Raw genomic sequence first — 13,906 nt, 5'->3', positions numbered from 1 at the left:
CTATCAACACTCAACCAATCAGATGTTAAATTCACCATGGATAAAAAGAAGTAGGAAAGAAGACGTTTCCAATGAGGAAATATAATGAAATGTGGTATGGTATCAAAGCAGTTTTACCTAAATTATAAATACACCTTCAAAATTACTAATGGTTAACTTTCAGGAAAGTATTTATAGTCTGATAAAAGATGCACAGAGTCATAAAGCAAGAAACTAAATTCAAACCATGCTCTAAGCCCACACCATCTGCTCAGGCCATGCAACATCCATATAAAACAACATGGTAATATCAAAACAGCAACAGTTGTACATAAATATAAAAGAATATTATTATTTTAAATATACAAATTGTATCTCAGGATGTTTTTCGGCCTGCAAATCTAGACATAACTTGAGAAGCAGAGCCAACTCTTGAGGGTACCAAATTGTAATAAAAAAGGGAAATAAAACCCTTGCATGCCGCCTTTTTGATTGTTTTTAACTATATTAATATGTAAAGAAATATTATATGTATGTAAAAAAATAAATAATACAGTACCTCTATTTAACCAACACCCTCGGGGCCAGGAGTGTGACGGTTGATAAAAATTCAGTAAGGTGTTTTAAAAGGTTTTGGAAGATATTAAGCCCTGTAAGCCTACAAGTAAAAAAAAATCATATTTATAATCAAATTACTTACATATAATAGTAATACAGAACTGTTATTTTGTATGTTGTACTTCAATTGTTGTAGTTCAATATTCAGACAGTGAAATAAAATCAAATTTAAAAATAATCGAAGTACTGTAGGGGTGACAGGTACCAGAGAATGACGGTTAAAAGGGTGACAGTTAATCGAGGTTCTACTGTATTTAAAAATGCTTTCCTACAATTTGCATAAAGTTGCCTGGTGTTTACCCACAATGTGATTCATTGCTTACATATCCCTTTTTCAATTCCCTGGGAGGTTGCAAGAGGACCAGCCAACATACCCATAATTTGTGGCTATCACACCAGGTTTATGTGAACCAAGCCAAGGTTAACTAAGGTCAAACAAATGATCTAATTAAGTGACACATCAAAGAATGATTTGTAATTTGGCAGCATAGATTCCATCAATTAGGATAACGGGTAGGAAGGGTGGTAAGAGAGATAGAAATATTTCCCCACCACTCTGAATATGTAGATTAAATAATTAGATCTAATAGCAATTTTTGAGATGACTGCATAAATTAACAAAAGCGATGGTGGTGGGGAAGGGTTTTAATGTGAAAGTGCATTTCACTCAACATTTTAAATTATTCAATACCATACAATAGTGACACAATGTAACAAAAATATTTATTTACTTACTGCACCTAAACTTTTTCTGTATATAATTTTATTGGTAGAAGATAAAATATTGACCAATTGATTAGCATCCCTACAAAGAACATTTATAAAAATGTTTCCGACCATAAATCAATTCAGGTTGACACTAGTTAAAATGAAACTTTGAAACTAGACATTAGACTATTGCTTTCAATAACATAAAACACCATTGGTAACAAATACAATTAATTGCAAATCATATGTGAAAAAGACTGGTATTAACTTACCAAAGGAAGAATTCTGCCCGTTGATGAGCCAGCTACTCTTGAGACCTTCAGAAGAACTGAAGCGAGCACTTGACTTGTCAGAGTCCACCACTGTTGTCTCTTGTGGACCAAAGTTCACTTTTGTAGAGTATCCTCGAGCTTCATCTGAATACTTCACCCGATCTGCGACTGACCAAGAAGCTCTTCTATGATCTGGTAACAGTTGGGATGATGTTATTCTGACTTCCAACCCATTGTCAGCAGCTGTTGAGAATTGTTTTGATTGGGGAGGGATTTCATATAAGTCTGGAGGTTTACTGGCAGCTGGTTTTAATGATTTTAGTAGCCTCTGAAACTCAGTTTCCTTAGGCAAATCTGAATCCTGCCACTTTATGCTTTCATCATCTGGCTTTAAAGACTTTAACTTAACTCCCCATGAACCACTATCTTCACTAGGATATGTGTCTGGGGACTCCCCCAATAAGTAGGGTTTTGGTTTTGGAATGTTGTTTTTGAGAATACTTCTTGGTTTGGGCATGTCATCTTCTTGATTAAGCTGATCTTCTGTTGAATGCACATTATAATCTTCATGAGTAGTTAAGGGAACAAGTGCGTGATTTTGAACCACGCTTGAGTTATGATGATCCAAACTTACTTTTCCTTCCTCCTCACTACTTTGCATAGATGGTTTCCCCTGGTAAGTCTGTAGTTCACTCGAAATATTGTTGTCGATAACTCTTTCGTTTGTTGACAGTAAATTCTTCTCGTATTGGGTATCTCCAAATCTGATTTCAGGTAGACCACTACGAACTGGAACATCTGATGTTGTTTTCCTCCTTCTTCTGAACAAATTAGTTGGAGGTGGTTTTCCATCTGTTTCTACTATATTAAATCGTCCCGGCTCAGCTGCAAAGTGGACTTCAGTTTTACAAAATTCCACCCTCTTCTGTTTTTTTTCATGAGCACTAGATTCAAGGTCACTGTCAGTACTGTCCCTTTGTTGGTCTCTATCACTAGAGGATGGGATGACTGCAGTTCCAATATCTGGTTGCTTCTTTTGAGATTCTCCATTTGCATTGAAATTATAAGACCCATACGATTTTTTAGTTGCTAAATATTTGGCTTGATCAACTGCAATTGAATGTCTTTTGAATTCTGAGTCAAAGAAGTTTGATAGAGTTTTGGTTCTACCACCTCTCCATGGAATGTTATCGAACAAAGATTTTACTTCTGTTCCTTGTGATTCTTCAATTTCCTTCCCAAAAAGTAGTTCTGAATATGGTGTTATACCATTTTGGGGACTTGGAGTGGATGTTTCAATGTTGTCATTTACACACAAAGTTTTTGATTGCTTTAAAAGTAAGTTTGAGGGATCAGTATGACTAGTTTTTGAAGTTTGCTGGATTGGAATTGAAATTGTTATGGGCTCAGACAGTCTTTGGTTGTCTGTATTTGACTTTTCATGAAAATTCCTTACAGTATCAGCTACTTTTCCTCTGGAGAATAACTGTTTTGAATTCTCTTTAGGGCTTTCTTGTAACTTATCTATATCAGAATTCCATGCCCATGAGGTGTTGACTGTATTATTTGTGAGGTTGACAACAGTCTTTCGTCCTTTTTGTACAACAGTACCTCCTTCGATATCATTTACACTACTATCACCCAGAACGCTGTAAGGTTTTATTATTATACTATGAGTAGTTTTAATAGGACTGTTCAAGTTAGAAGGTTTTTCAGACAATTTTTGCCAGGACGGAAAAGTATCAGATGATCTGCATATGCCACTGTCTGTTGAAGACTCAATTTTACTTTTTTCAAATGAAGTATAGTTGCTCTGTTGGCTACTCACTTGCTCAAATCCATAAGATTTTCTCCGATTGTACCACTCTTCAGAGCGATTACTACCATTAGTTGATGATTTTGAAGAGCTTCTTGATTCTAGGCTGCCTGTTCCTGTTACTGGATTTTTTGTTTTTCTAAGCATTACCTCCATTCCATACACATAAGATTTTACAGAATTTACTGGAATTTCAGAAGATTCATCAGGAGTTCTTGGTGTTGGACTTGTTGGCTTTGCCTCTGTATCGATTCCATCATCTATATCATCTTGTTTTGGAATTTCATCTGTAGGAGAACTTAATTTGCGTAACCTTCCTCGAACCTCTTTTAAAGATTCAACCGTAATGAAAGTTTGACGTTTTTTAGTTTTTGTAGGACTTATTGTGCCATCCTCTCTGTGATCTGAGTCATCTTTGGAGGGATTTTCTTCATGAGTCCCATTATTAATAACTCCAAGAACTCCTTCAATCTCGGCCAAATTATTCCATTGATTAGTTCTAAAAGAATTTGTTACTAATTGCTTTCTGGCTTCTATCTCACGTTTAATTTCTGCGACACTCTTAGTTACTGGAATGACAATAGTTTCTTTGAGTGTGGGACTCTGTTTTGGAGGAAACTGTAATGATCTTCTCACTTTTGATGACCTTTTCCATTCAGAACTATTGGAGTCAGTTTCATTGCGATCCTCAATCACAGTATGTAAGTCTTCACTTGAGCAACTCTTCTTGCGTATTAGACTAATATGATTGTTTGATCCTGTAGAATCTGAACTAGATCTTGTTGCTTCATTGACTGCAGTGCTTCTAAACGTTTTCAAATCGAGATTCGCTGTACTCGTACTATCGTTCGTGAGTTCTTTGTTTTTGCTGAAACCATTCGTAACAGGGCCTGAATTTTCTGATTCCTTTTTGGCTTGCTCATGGACTCTGTGACAGATCGCAGCTAGTTCACTTGTATGTCTGCTGTCAGGGCCCTCCTCTGTCTTGGTGCCAGCTATGCTGCGCGGCCTGGAGGGTGGACGACGACTGCTGATTGAGCCACTTCGACCAACACTCGCTTTAGACTTTTGCGAGCTTAGATCGAGAGGATTCAATGTCAACTGTAACAATATGACTGGTTATAGTAATGTGTTCTTAATTCCTAATGTACGAGGGCAATCTAGAGGGTAACAGACCTATTGGGCTGGATTTTGACATCAGAATGCGTCTACACTCAGTACCTAACCAGCATGGTAGCTGGAGCATAATATCTAAGCACTTTCTAAGCAGTGGAGTTTTGAAATATGTGCTGCAGTTAAAATTCCACCAGTTGTGAAATGTGTGGTGTAATAAGGTTTTTGTTAGCAAAAAATTGCAAACCGATTGAAATTTACTGCCAGATTTGTGATGCGTATGGCCGAGGAATAATTAGTGAAAGTCAAGTGAGGCAGTGATGCAATGATTGAAAAAAATGGCAAAACCAATATTCACAACAACGATATGATGTAGTGAAAATCAATTAAAAATTTTGTAAAAATCGTTGTTTTTCGATTAGTTTTGGGTTTAGTTGATGAAATTGTGGTTAGTAAACTTGGATACCACAGGTTTTGTTCCAGGTGGGTTCCAGAAAACCACCATAAACACAGACTTGCTGCAGCACTTTCCTGGATAGCCCTCGTATATTAAAAGTAAATTTATTAATGATTAGACATTTTATATTTTATTAGCTGATGATAAGATATAAAGATTGTGAATGGAACACATTTGATAATATGAAAAGATGGATTTTAGAGGCAGTAAACTCACTTATGACTAATGTGTTGGTTGAATAATTATCCTACCTATATTGACACATCGAGGGGGTTTTCCCTAATGATTCTGAACCAATTACTTGACAAATGTTAAATAACTTTCTTTAAATGGGAAGATAATTTTGAGAGATATGGAATGTTTAAAAAAAATTTTTATTTTCGGATCAAGGTTTTTAGAAATATTTTTGAATTTTTAAAGGTTACCTTGATAACATTTTAACTAATATATGAGATTATCTTTTTAACATCACATAGGTGTTTTATGATACTGAGGGGTCTGACTACCTTCTTCTAAATTGGATGTTCAGATGTTATATTAGTTGAAAACAGCACAAGTATATACAGTGTGGCTAGTAGTTAATAAACATCGCTGCAAGGCTCTCAAGTTCTAAAACCGTAATTGTCATTCAAATGAATTAATTTTTCTTTCACATAATACCCCATTACTTACAACATCAATTTAATGCCAAACAATTGTATGTTTATTTTACCTTGAGTTGATCAAAGTCCTGGCTATCCAAGTTGGGAAGGACAAGTCTTTCACTGTTTGGCCACCCACTTCCACTTGATAAAGTCTACAAACAAATTAAAACTATGTGTAAGAGAACCATAACAAAGGATAATACCAATATTAAACCAAAATTAATTTAAATGTATAATACCAGTAATTATTTAAAATATTTTGTTAGTCCAATAGTTAATAGCATTTAATGGCAATTAATATCCCTACATGAGAAGAGGTTCTTGCCAGTTTTACAGCTTAAAACCACTATCCTGAAAACCAACAACCCCCAACAAAGTTATTGTAACTTATGTTATCTTCCCATAAAACCCCCTTAAAAACAAAAAATTGGATTTTAGAAAAAAGGACGGTTTTGATTCAAATTAGTATGTTATGGTCCTTAAAATTTTGAACATAATGGTACAGATCCCTTTCCGTAAAAAGTACGGTTCAAAAGTTCTTGTAACTTATGTTATTTTCCATAAAATAACAACATATTGGATTTTAGAAAAAAAGCTGGGTTTGGTTAAAATTTATGTGTTATGGTCCTTATAATTCTAAACAAAAATAGTGCAACCCCGCATTGATGTAACAATTATGGTTCAAAAGCTATTGCAACTTTTATGGTTTATCCCTATAGAATATCAAAGTTACTCCCACTGCTTACTATAAAGGTTGTTTACAAGCTTATGGGATAAAGTGTGTCAGTTTGCTGATACCATTTATTTAATTTGCATACTAAAAAAACCTAAATGGCAACAATACCAAACCTTGTTTTTAACCATTTTAAATCATTATTTTGTGTGATTTCTATGATGCAAGTGACATATTTTACATTTTGAAAGGGAAAGGTCCTGGTCTTGTTACTATCTAATGACCGTTTTGTTAGATAGCATCATTAATTCACGGCCCAATGAATGGAATCTGGGTCTAGAAACCATCTCGCTTGAAATTTAACCATCAACCTTCAGATTTGAGGGCGGGCTTTATAACCACATGGGCTATCCAGACAATGTACTTTTATATTTCAAAACTTGAAATTAAAAAAAAGGAAAAATTAATAGACACAAAAGGCGATGAAAATACTCTTGAATCACACAATCAAAATAGAACAATCTTAAAAAAATCTAGATTACAGTTTTGACACCTTTCTTAGATTTCAGCGCTACAGCCGGGTTTTCACAATGCGAGTTGGTGAGACAGTTATCTTTGCCAATTGTCATGATAGAGGATTGTCAAGAGGCCATAGTTGTCCTGCTTGTTGTCTTCAGTCTAATCCAGGATAAAACTGAATTTCAGAGCAAATGGTGTGGGCAGTTGACAAGGCAATTGGCCTGTAATGTTTACACAAAGTGTCGAATGATATCATGCCAGTCAGTTGTCTTCTGACAATCGTCTCACCTAATAGCATAGTGTGAACCCTGCTTAACAGTTAAGTTGTTGAAAAATCATGGAATGTAAATATTGGTCAAAACCATATTACATAATTCACTGTATGGCTTCCTCTAAAAATATGTAATTGAATAACAACAAAGTAATCATTAATTCTTAAAACACAAGCGAATAGTTCGCACAGCCCTATCCTCCTTTGCTTCTCTCTCTAATTTGCCCAGAATTTTCCTGTGTTGATATCTGCTCACCATAAGTCAGCATAGTGTGTTAGCAGTACTGTAGCTGACGTTGTTTTTACCTTGTGGCTCTGCCAGGAGCTAGAGGTGCTGGAGCGGATGACCTGTAGAGAGCCGCCAGGCACTGTCGTCTGGAACACCTCCAGCTGCTTGGTCTGTTGTCTCTGCTCCTGGCCTCCGTCTGCGAGGTTGCGAGATCGAGAGTCCACCACCTAAAACACATTACACATGAGAACATTATTTATGAGAAATATCATTATTTAAAATTTTAACCTATCCTAAGACCAAACTAGAGGTTTGAAATATAGGAATAGCATCCAGCCATGATAGCTATCACCTCCAGGTGTAACAAGGGATGCGTGCCAGCTGAGAGTCAACCGATATGGGCCTATAAACACACATGATCGAAAGTCTGCACGATATATCGTCGCTTCACACTTTTCGAATGAAACGTGCACAATGATATATCGTTCCGTTAGCACGTATTGGGAAAAAGACGCACCACAATATATATTGTCGCATAGCTACGAAAGGGAATCCAAACGTAATATTCTGTTTAAATAGGCCTCAATTTGAGGAAAACGTAGTGGATCTTTCTGATCATACCATTACATTTAACATTTAATTCATTAACCATTCATTTTCAACCCATCTACGCCATAAACTACACATCAAAGTGTATAAACACTTTATTTTTTACAATTCAAACAATTAATGTCACAAAATGATTTTTACCATATTAAAATTATTCAAAGGAACCCAAACGTAATATTCTGTTTATAAGCAGGCCTCAATTTGAGGAAAACGTACGTATTGGATCATTCGAGACCTCTCATTCAATACTCTTTCGAAAGTTTTTTCATCGCCTCCATTGGTCATGAAAACATCGTCATCGTTTCCTGTCATCGCGGCCAAATCTTGAATATTTCCTGCGTTAATGTAGACGTCATCTCCCGCGGTCATTGAAACTTGTCTTGTCATCATTTTCTGTGATCGTGGCAACATCTTGTACATCATCCGTGGTCTTGTGGACATCATCATCGGCTCCGGTGGTCACGGAAACAACGTAATCTTTTTTCCGAAATTGTGGAAAAACATGAATATATTCTCAAGTGCGAAGTCCTCATTTAGTCTCCTAAGATCACGGCTGTATCATGAACGACTCATGTGGCTGAGAGTAAAAATAGTTAAAATCTTGCGCTGCGGCGGAATTGAAATTGCTCTGTGGTAGCAGAGAAAGAGGTAACATCATACGCGAGTGCGGTGACATAATCTTCGTCTCCTCCGATTGCAGCAGATTTGGCTGCGGAGAAATAGTCAACATATTACACGAGCCCGGAGACGTCATCTTCGTCTCCCTAGATCGCGGCGGATTTGGCCCTGGAGAAATAGTTAATATCTTGCGCAATCCCGGAGACGTCATCTTCGTCTCCTAGCAGAAATAGAGAAATAGTTAACATCTTGCACAAGTGCGGAAACGTCATCTTCGCCCCCTCCGATCGTGACAAAATCATGAACGTCTCATGTGGCCGCAGAGGAATAGTGAATATCTTGCGTGAGTGGGGAGACATCATCTTCGTCTCCTTCGATTATAACAAAATCATAAAGATCTTCCGAGTTTGCGGGAACATGATCTTCGACATGATACAAGTTTGCGGTTACAAAAAAATCCTGGACATCTTCCACGATCATGGATGAATAGTGCATAACGATTTCTACGTTAACGGCAAAATAGTGAAGATCTTTTGCTGTTGCGCAGATTCCATCGTGTCCTGATATAGCGGAGAACCACATTATTGGTTAAATAAATTTATCTAGAATAAAAATTAGAGGCCCCAAGTGAGGCTCCGTCCTAGACCGAGGTCCCTGGCAACCCCCGTATCCGCCGTTAAGGAAATAAACCCTGTATTTTTTACATGATTCTTCCTAAAGAAAAGCATTGGAATTTTTCACAAAAGGTTCATCTTTTTGATGGTTTTGATAAAATTAGACCTGGTTTGAGTGAATACTACTTTTAGAGTACACTAATTACCACCCCCAAAAGAGCCTTTTCTCTAATATTTTACATCTTAGACCAAGCTTTGATGAGCAATGTCTGATGGTTTGTGGATTTTTTAAAGAAATATATTTTAAAAACTAAGGGATGAATTTGGTAGTAATTTTGGAATAGAGAATGTTGGAGCCTGGAGCTAACAAATGTATTGGTAGACCTGCAGGGAATTTTGAATGTTGCTGAAAAAAATTCAAAGTTTTAGCTCTGGACTTATGGACTTTTAGATAATAAAAAATACAAAAGCAGAAAGATATGTGAACTCAATCATAACTAACAATAAACAAAGTAAATTAATTATATCTGGCGGTTTATATGCCAAACCCCAATGGAGGAGCAAAATCTCAATGGGTGGTGTGAATAAAAACTAGTATTTGCTTAAACTAAGCTGATTTCAAGTATATTCTAAGTTTTAGGTGAATAAAAGTAGTCAGAATATACTACCCCTAGTAAATTCTAAGATCATCAAATGACTAGAATATTCTAACCTTTGTAGGTGAATAAACGTTAGTTTTTACTAGCCAGGGCTAGTATATTCTTAAAGATTTTTAAGCTAGGGGTAGGCAGGCTAGCATTCTGGTGACGGAGGCCAAAAAAGGGTTATCAGTCATCCTGGCTATGTTTATGCATGTACGGAACAGAAAAACGTACTCTGTCAGGCGTGAGTTAGATGTAGATAAGTGCAAGCAGTACATTTACCAGTACATTTACTGGAGTAGAAGCATGTGCACTTGTAAAGTCCCCCATACAGTGCTTGCTTCTATGAACAAAAATTTAAGTTTTTTATGTTTTTTGTTTTATATTTTTTTATTTATTACAAATCCTAGATATGGGGTAGGAAATAGAAGTTGGGAGACTTTGACTTTAACAATGTTTATAAAACAATGTATTTATTTCCAAAGAAGCCGTCAGTGCCATCAATGTTGTCGCCCACAATCATGTCACTTCCACTAGAGTTCTTAGGGCGTTTAAGTAGTTCCAAGTTCCAACTGTTGTAACGTTTCCTTTTTAATTTGAATTTTGATCAGTTTGATCTGCTGTAGCAGTACCAAACGTTGAAGTTCCGGAAGTGAGAGATCTTTGGTTTCTTCTGTTTCATTTTTGTTTATAGTTTCTTTTGTTTTCCTCATCTTACACTTGAAAGTTTGCGTCATCTTAGTATTTTCTAGGCCTAGTTTGTTCTAACCTGTTAGAATATACTAGGAATTGCCAAAATGATCCAAGTATATTCTAACTAGTCTTAGCAAATTCTTATTCACCTCGTTTTGAGAATTAGCTAAAACTAGTTAGAAAATACTAATAAGAATTTACTATTTTTATTCACTTCACTAAATGTCTTTAGACGTAATACCTTGGGTTACATGCTTTGATGAGCAATGTCTGATTGTTTGTGGATTTTATAACAAAAAGGTTTTTTTTTACTAGAGGAAGAGTGCTATTTTGAAACTTATATTAATTTGTTTATTCTACATTTTTCATCTGCTGTTTTTTTTTAGCATGAACACAGAAAACATACTATTTAGCCTATGATGCCTGTGGCATGCATGCAGAATGAACAAAGAGTTTCAATGACTAGAGGAGAAAAATATTGTCCAAGTACCACTTTAACTGAAGTTATTGCATATTTTTACATTACAGAGTTGTTATTATTTCAGCAATTAAATAATATAAAAAAACGAGTGAATTTCAACTAAAAGATAAAAGAATATACCTTTCTTGGGGAATATAACAACTAATCCAACGGTAATCAGATTGGTAAAATCCGTCCAGAAACAACTAAAATATCCAAATTTTTTGGGCATTGTTTATGGATTGTATCATGTGTTAATTTGTTCAGATTGTTGTAAAGGTGAGATAGGCTAGTAGCTCTAGACGATTCATGGAAATTATAATATCTTAGTTGTTTATGAACCGAATCGAACAATCTAAACATTGTTAGATAAGTTACTGGTGAGGGTTTTCTAAAAAGAAGTATCCTAAATGCTTGTTTGTATAGGCCTAGTCATTTCTTATCTTTGAGATCACTAACAAGACTACAAGATCACCCCACTCATCCTACACTCATCAGTAATCACCATTCATACGTGGCTTAAAATACCTACTTTGTATGGTCGCCATTTCAATGAAAAGTATTAAGTATTTAAGATAGAAAAACACCATGAATACCACATACACCATATATTATAAATCTGGCACTTTGTGAGCAGATGGGTCCTATTTGTCACCATACATATACCAAGTTGAAAGGCAATCATTTGAGGAGCTTAAAAGTTATGTAGATATTGGTTAAAACACATACCAATACAGACGGACAGAAATCCAGGCACTTATTTAGATTTCTGCTTAAGCGTGTTCTTTTTTATTGTCTTGACAAATAGATACACAAAATATTCCCAGGGAGTTTGTATACACCCTAAATATAAATTTGTTAGTGAAGTAAAAGGACTAGATAAAACTCAAATATATACGATCCACCACACAACCAGATTGGTGGGGTCAAATATCGTAGAAAGAATAGTTATGTCACAAAGTTGCTCCATGGTATGATTGGTATGAAGGACCTGACACTGGCTCCAGCTCAACACAACACTCTCACTTGGCAAAAACAGCTGATCAGTGACACTAATACAACACAGCACAACAGCTGTTTTAAGATGTGAAGTAATGAAAACAACACTATTTGTGCTAAATAGTGAGTCTGGACTTGAATAGATGTAATATGAAACTTGCACTTGTACACGAAAAAAGGAATAACTTGAGTTTTTGTACTGCAAAAATGGGGTTTTAAACATATGATGAATATGAAAGTAACAACATAAAATAATAAAGTAAAAAAATGTTATGTTTTCAGTTTTCACTAACACAAGACAACAAAACTTGTCACAACAAAAACATAAACACAATAAATGTTGACAACCCCATTCAAAACAAACAAAAATGTTCAGTATCAACATAACTGTACATGAACAATTCCAAAACAACATTAAAAAACTGAACGCATATAAAGAAATTAACACAATGGTTTGAGCATTATTGTACAGAAAGACGGCTGTAGCAAAATCAGTGCGAATACATTATACAGTGAAACGTCAGTGTACACGGACACAACGTACGAGAATAACATTAACGTATGAACGCAATGGACAATAACAACAAGAGTGTACATGAACAGGATAGATGCCATTCTGTACGAGCACGAGGATTCAAAGTGCAACACAACACTGTCACGAAATCAATGTGCCCAAAAACATCTGTGTGCATGCTGGCTGCTAGGCGAACCACTTTGCTATACATAATTTTAATTATCCAGTTGCATACTGTAAGTACTACAAGCAATAGAAAATTCCGTAGAACATGACATGGTATGTGAACAACAATTGTATCATTCTTTGATAAATAGTCTGATCTACTGGATGTAAAACAAGAGCAGGTGGATGTCATGTAATGACTTTTCTGTATCAGTGACAATGCAAGGGCAAATGACGACATACCTATCTATAGGTATGAAGGTATGTCTTGTGCAGCCTACGTCTTGACTATAGGTGCGTTCATAACACAAACAATGACACACTCGTTGGCAGGAATAATATTACAATATGTTTCTGAGCTAATTGCAGCAATTACAAAATGTCCTCCAAAGAGATTCAGAACACATCAAAAAAAAGAAAGAGATACAGGAAATCATCGATGTTGGTCTTTCTGCTAATTTAGAATGAAGATCAATCGAATGAAAATACCCCCGCCGCAGCAAACCTGCAGACTTAGCGAATTTCCATTTGCCTGATTGGATTTAAACTAAAATGTCTCCTTAAAAATATCACATTTATTCCCAATTTAAACAGAATTAGTTTAATGAGTACTTAGGTTTGCTGCAACAGGGAGGGTAAAAAGTTTTTTTTTATGTAAAATATTAAAAGATACTGTGGTTTAGTAAGAAATTAATGTATTTTCCAAATTTGATCAAAATATATTCATAAACAAGCAAACAACAACAGTTGACTTATTCTCCATAAGAATAACATGGGAATTTTAAAATTACAATTTTTTTGAATTTTCTCCGTAACAATTAGGCGCATAATAACGCTTCAATATACTAAATTATTTGTTTTTTTAAGCTCTACAAAATGGTTTAAAAAGAAATTGTGAAATTTTGTGTTTTTAGGGTCAAAAATGGGAAAAACCTATTTTTACCCCATAAAACCCCCCATAAACAACCGTTCCCATAGTCCGATCATGCTGGTTCGCGAACTCATTCAAGTTTATCCCGCCTTACACCTTCAAACCAAATTTTATCAAAATCGGACAAAAATTACTCAAGTTATCGTGCGGATGGACACATATATATATATATCTCTATATATAGATATATAAAAATTTGAACGAATGGTGTTTTTGGCCTCTGGGGACATCAAAATGAAAAAGTAAATCGGTCCCGGGCTTAGGTCTTACCATGAGACCTACGGTAATAGCTACTTCCCTATAGGGAAATTCGCTAAAAATGAAAATGTACATGTGTTAAATGTTCGTTTGTGTTATGTGTTC

At 35.5% G+C, this 13,906-nt stretch overlaps 1 protein-coding gene across 4 annotated transcripts in view; it reads right to left on the bottom strand.

The window, feature by feature from the left end:
* LOC128988211 (uncharacterized) overlaps window positions 1-13,906 on the bottom strand; it is a 177,260-nt gene that overhangs the window by 27,122 nt on the left and 136,232 nt on the right. For all 4 annotated transcript variants that reach the window (XM_054409482.1, XM_054409480.1, XM_054409483.1 and 1 more), the window contains 3 exons: window positions 7,377-7,526; window positions 5,676-5,759; window positions 1,578-4,494 (listed from right to left, as the gene is read on the bottom strand). In XM_054409482.1, the coding sequence (XP_054265457.1) occupies window positions 1,578-4,494; window positions 5,676-5,759; window positions 7,377-7,526 (3,151 nt within the window). The remainder of the gene's footprint in view (window positions 1-1,577; window positions 4,495-5,675; window positions 5,760-7,376; window positions 7,527-13,906) is intronic.

This window comes from Macrosteles quadrilineatus, unplaced genomic scaffold (genome assembly GCF_028750875.1).
Source record: "Macrosteles quadrilineatus isolate MER2022 unplaced genomic scaffold, UCM_ALF_1.0 Scaffold_2__2_contigs__length_208266976, whole genome shotgun sequence".
NCBI classification, from domain to species: Eukaryota; Metazoa; Arthropoda; class Insecta; order Hemiptera; family Cicadellidae; genus Macrosteles; species Macrosteles quadrilineatus.
The sequence above is the reverse complement of the archived record's forward strand: the minus strand, read 5'-3'. Positions and strand labels throughout refer to the sequence as shown.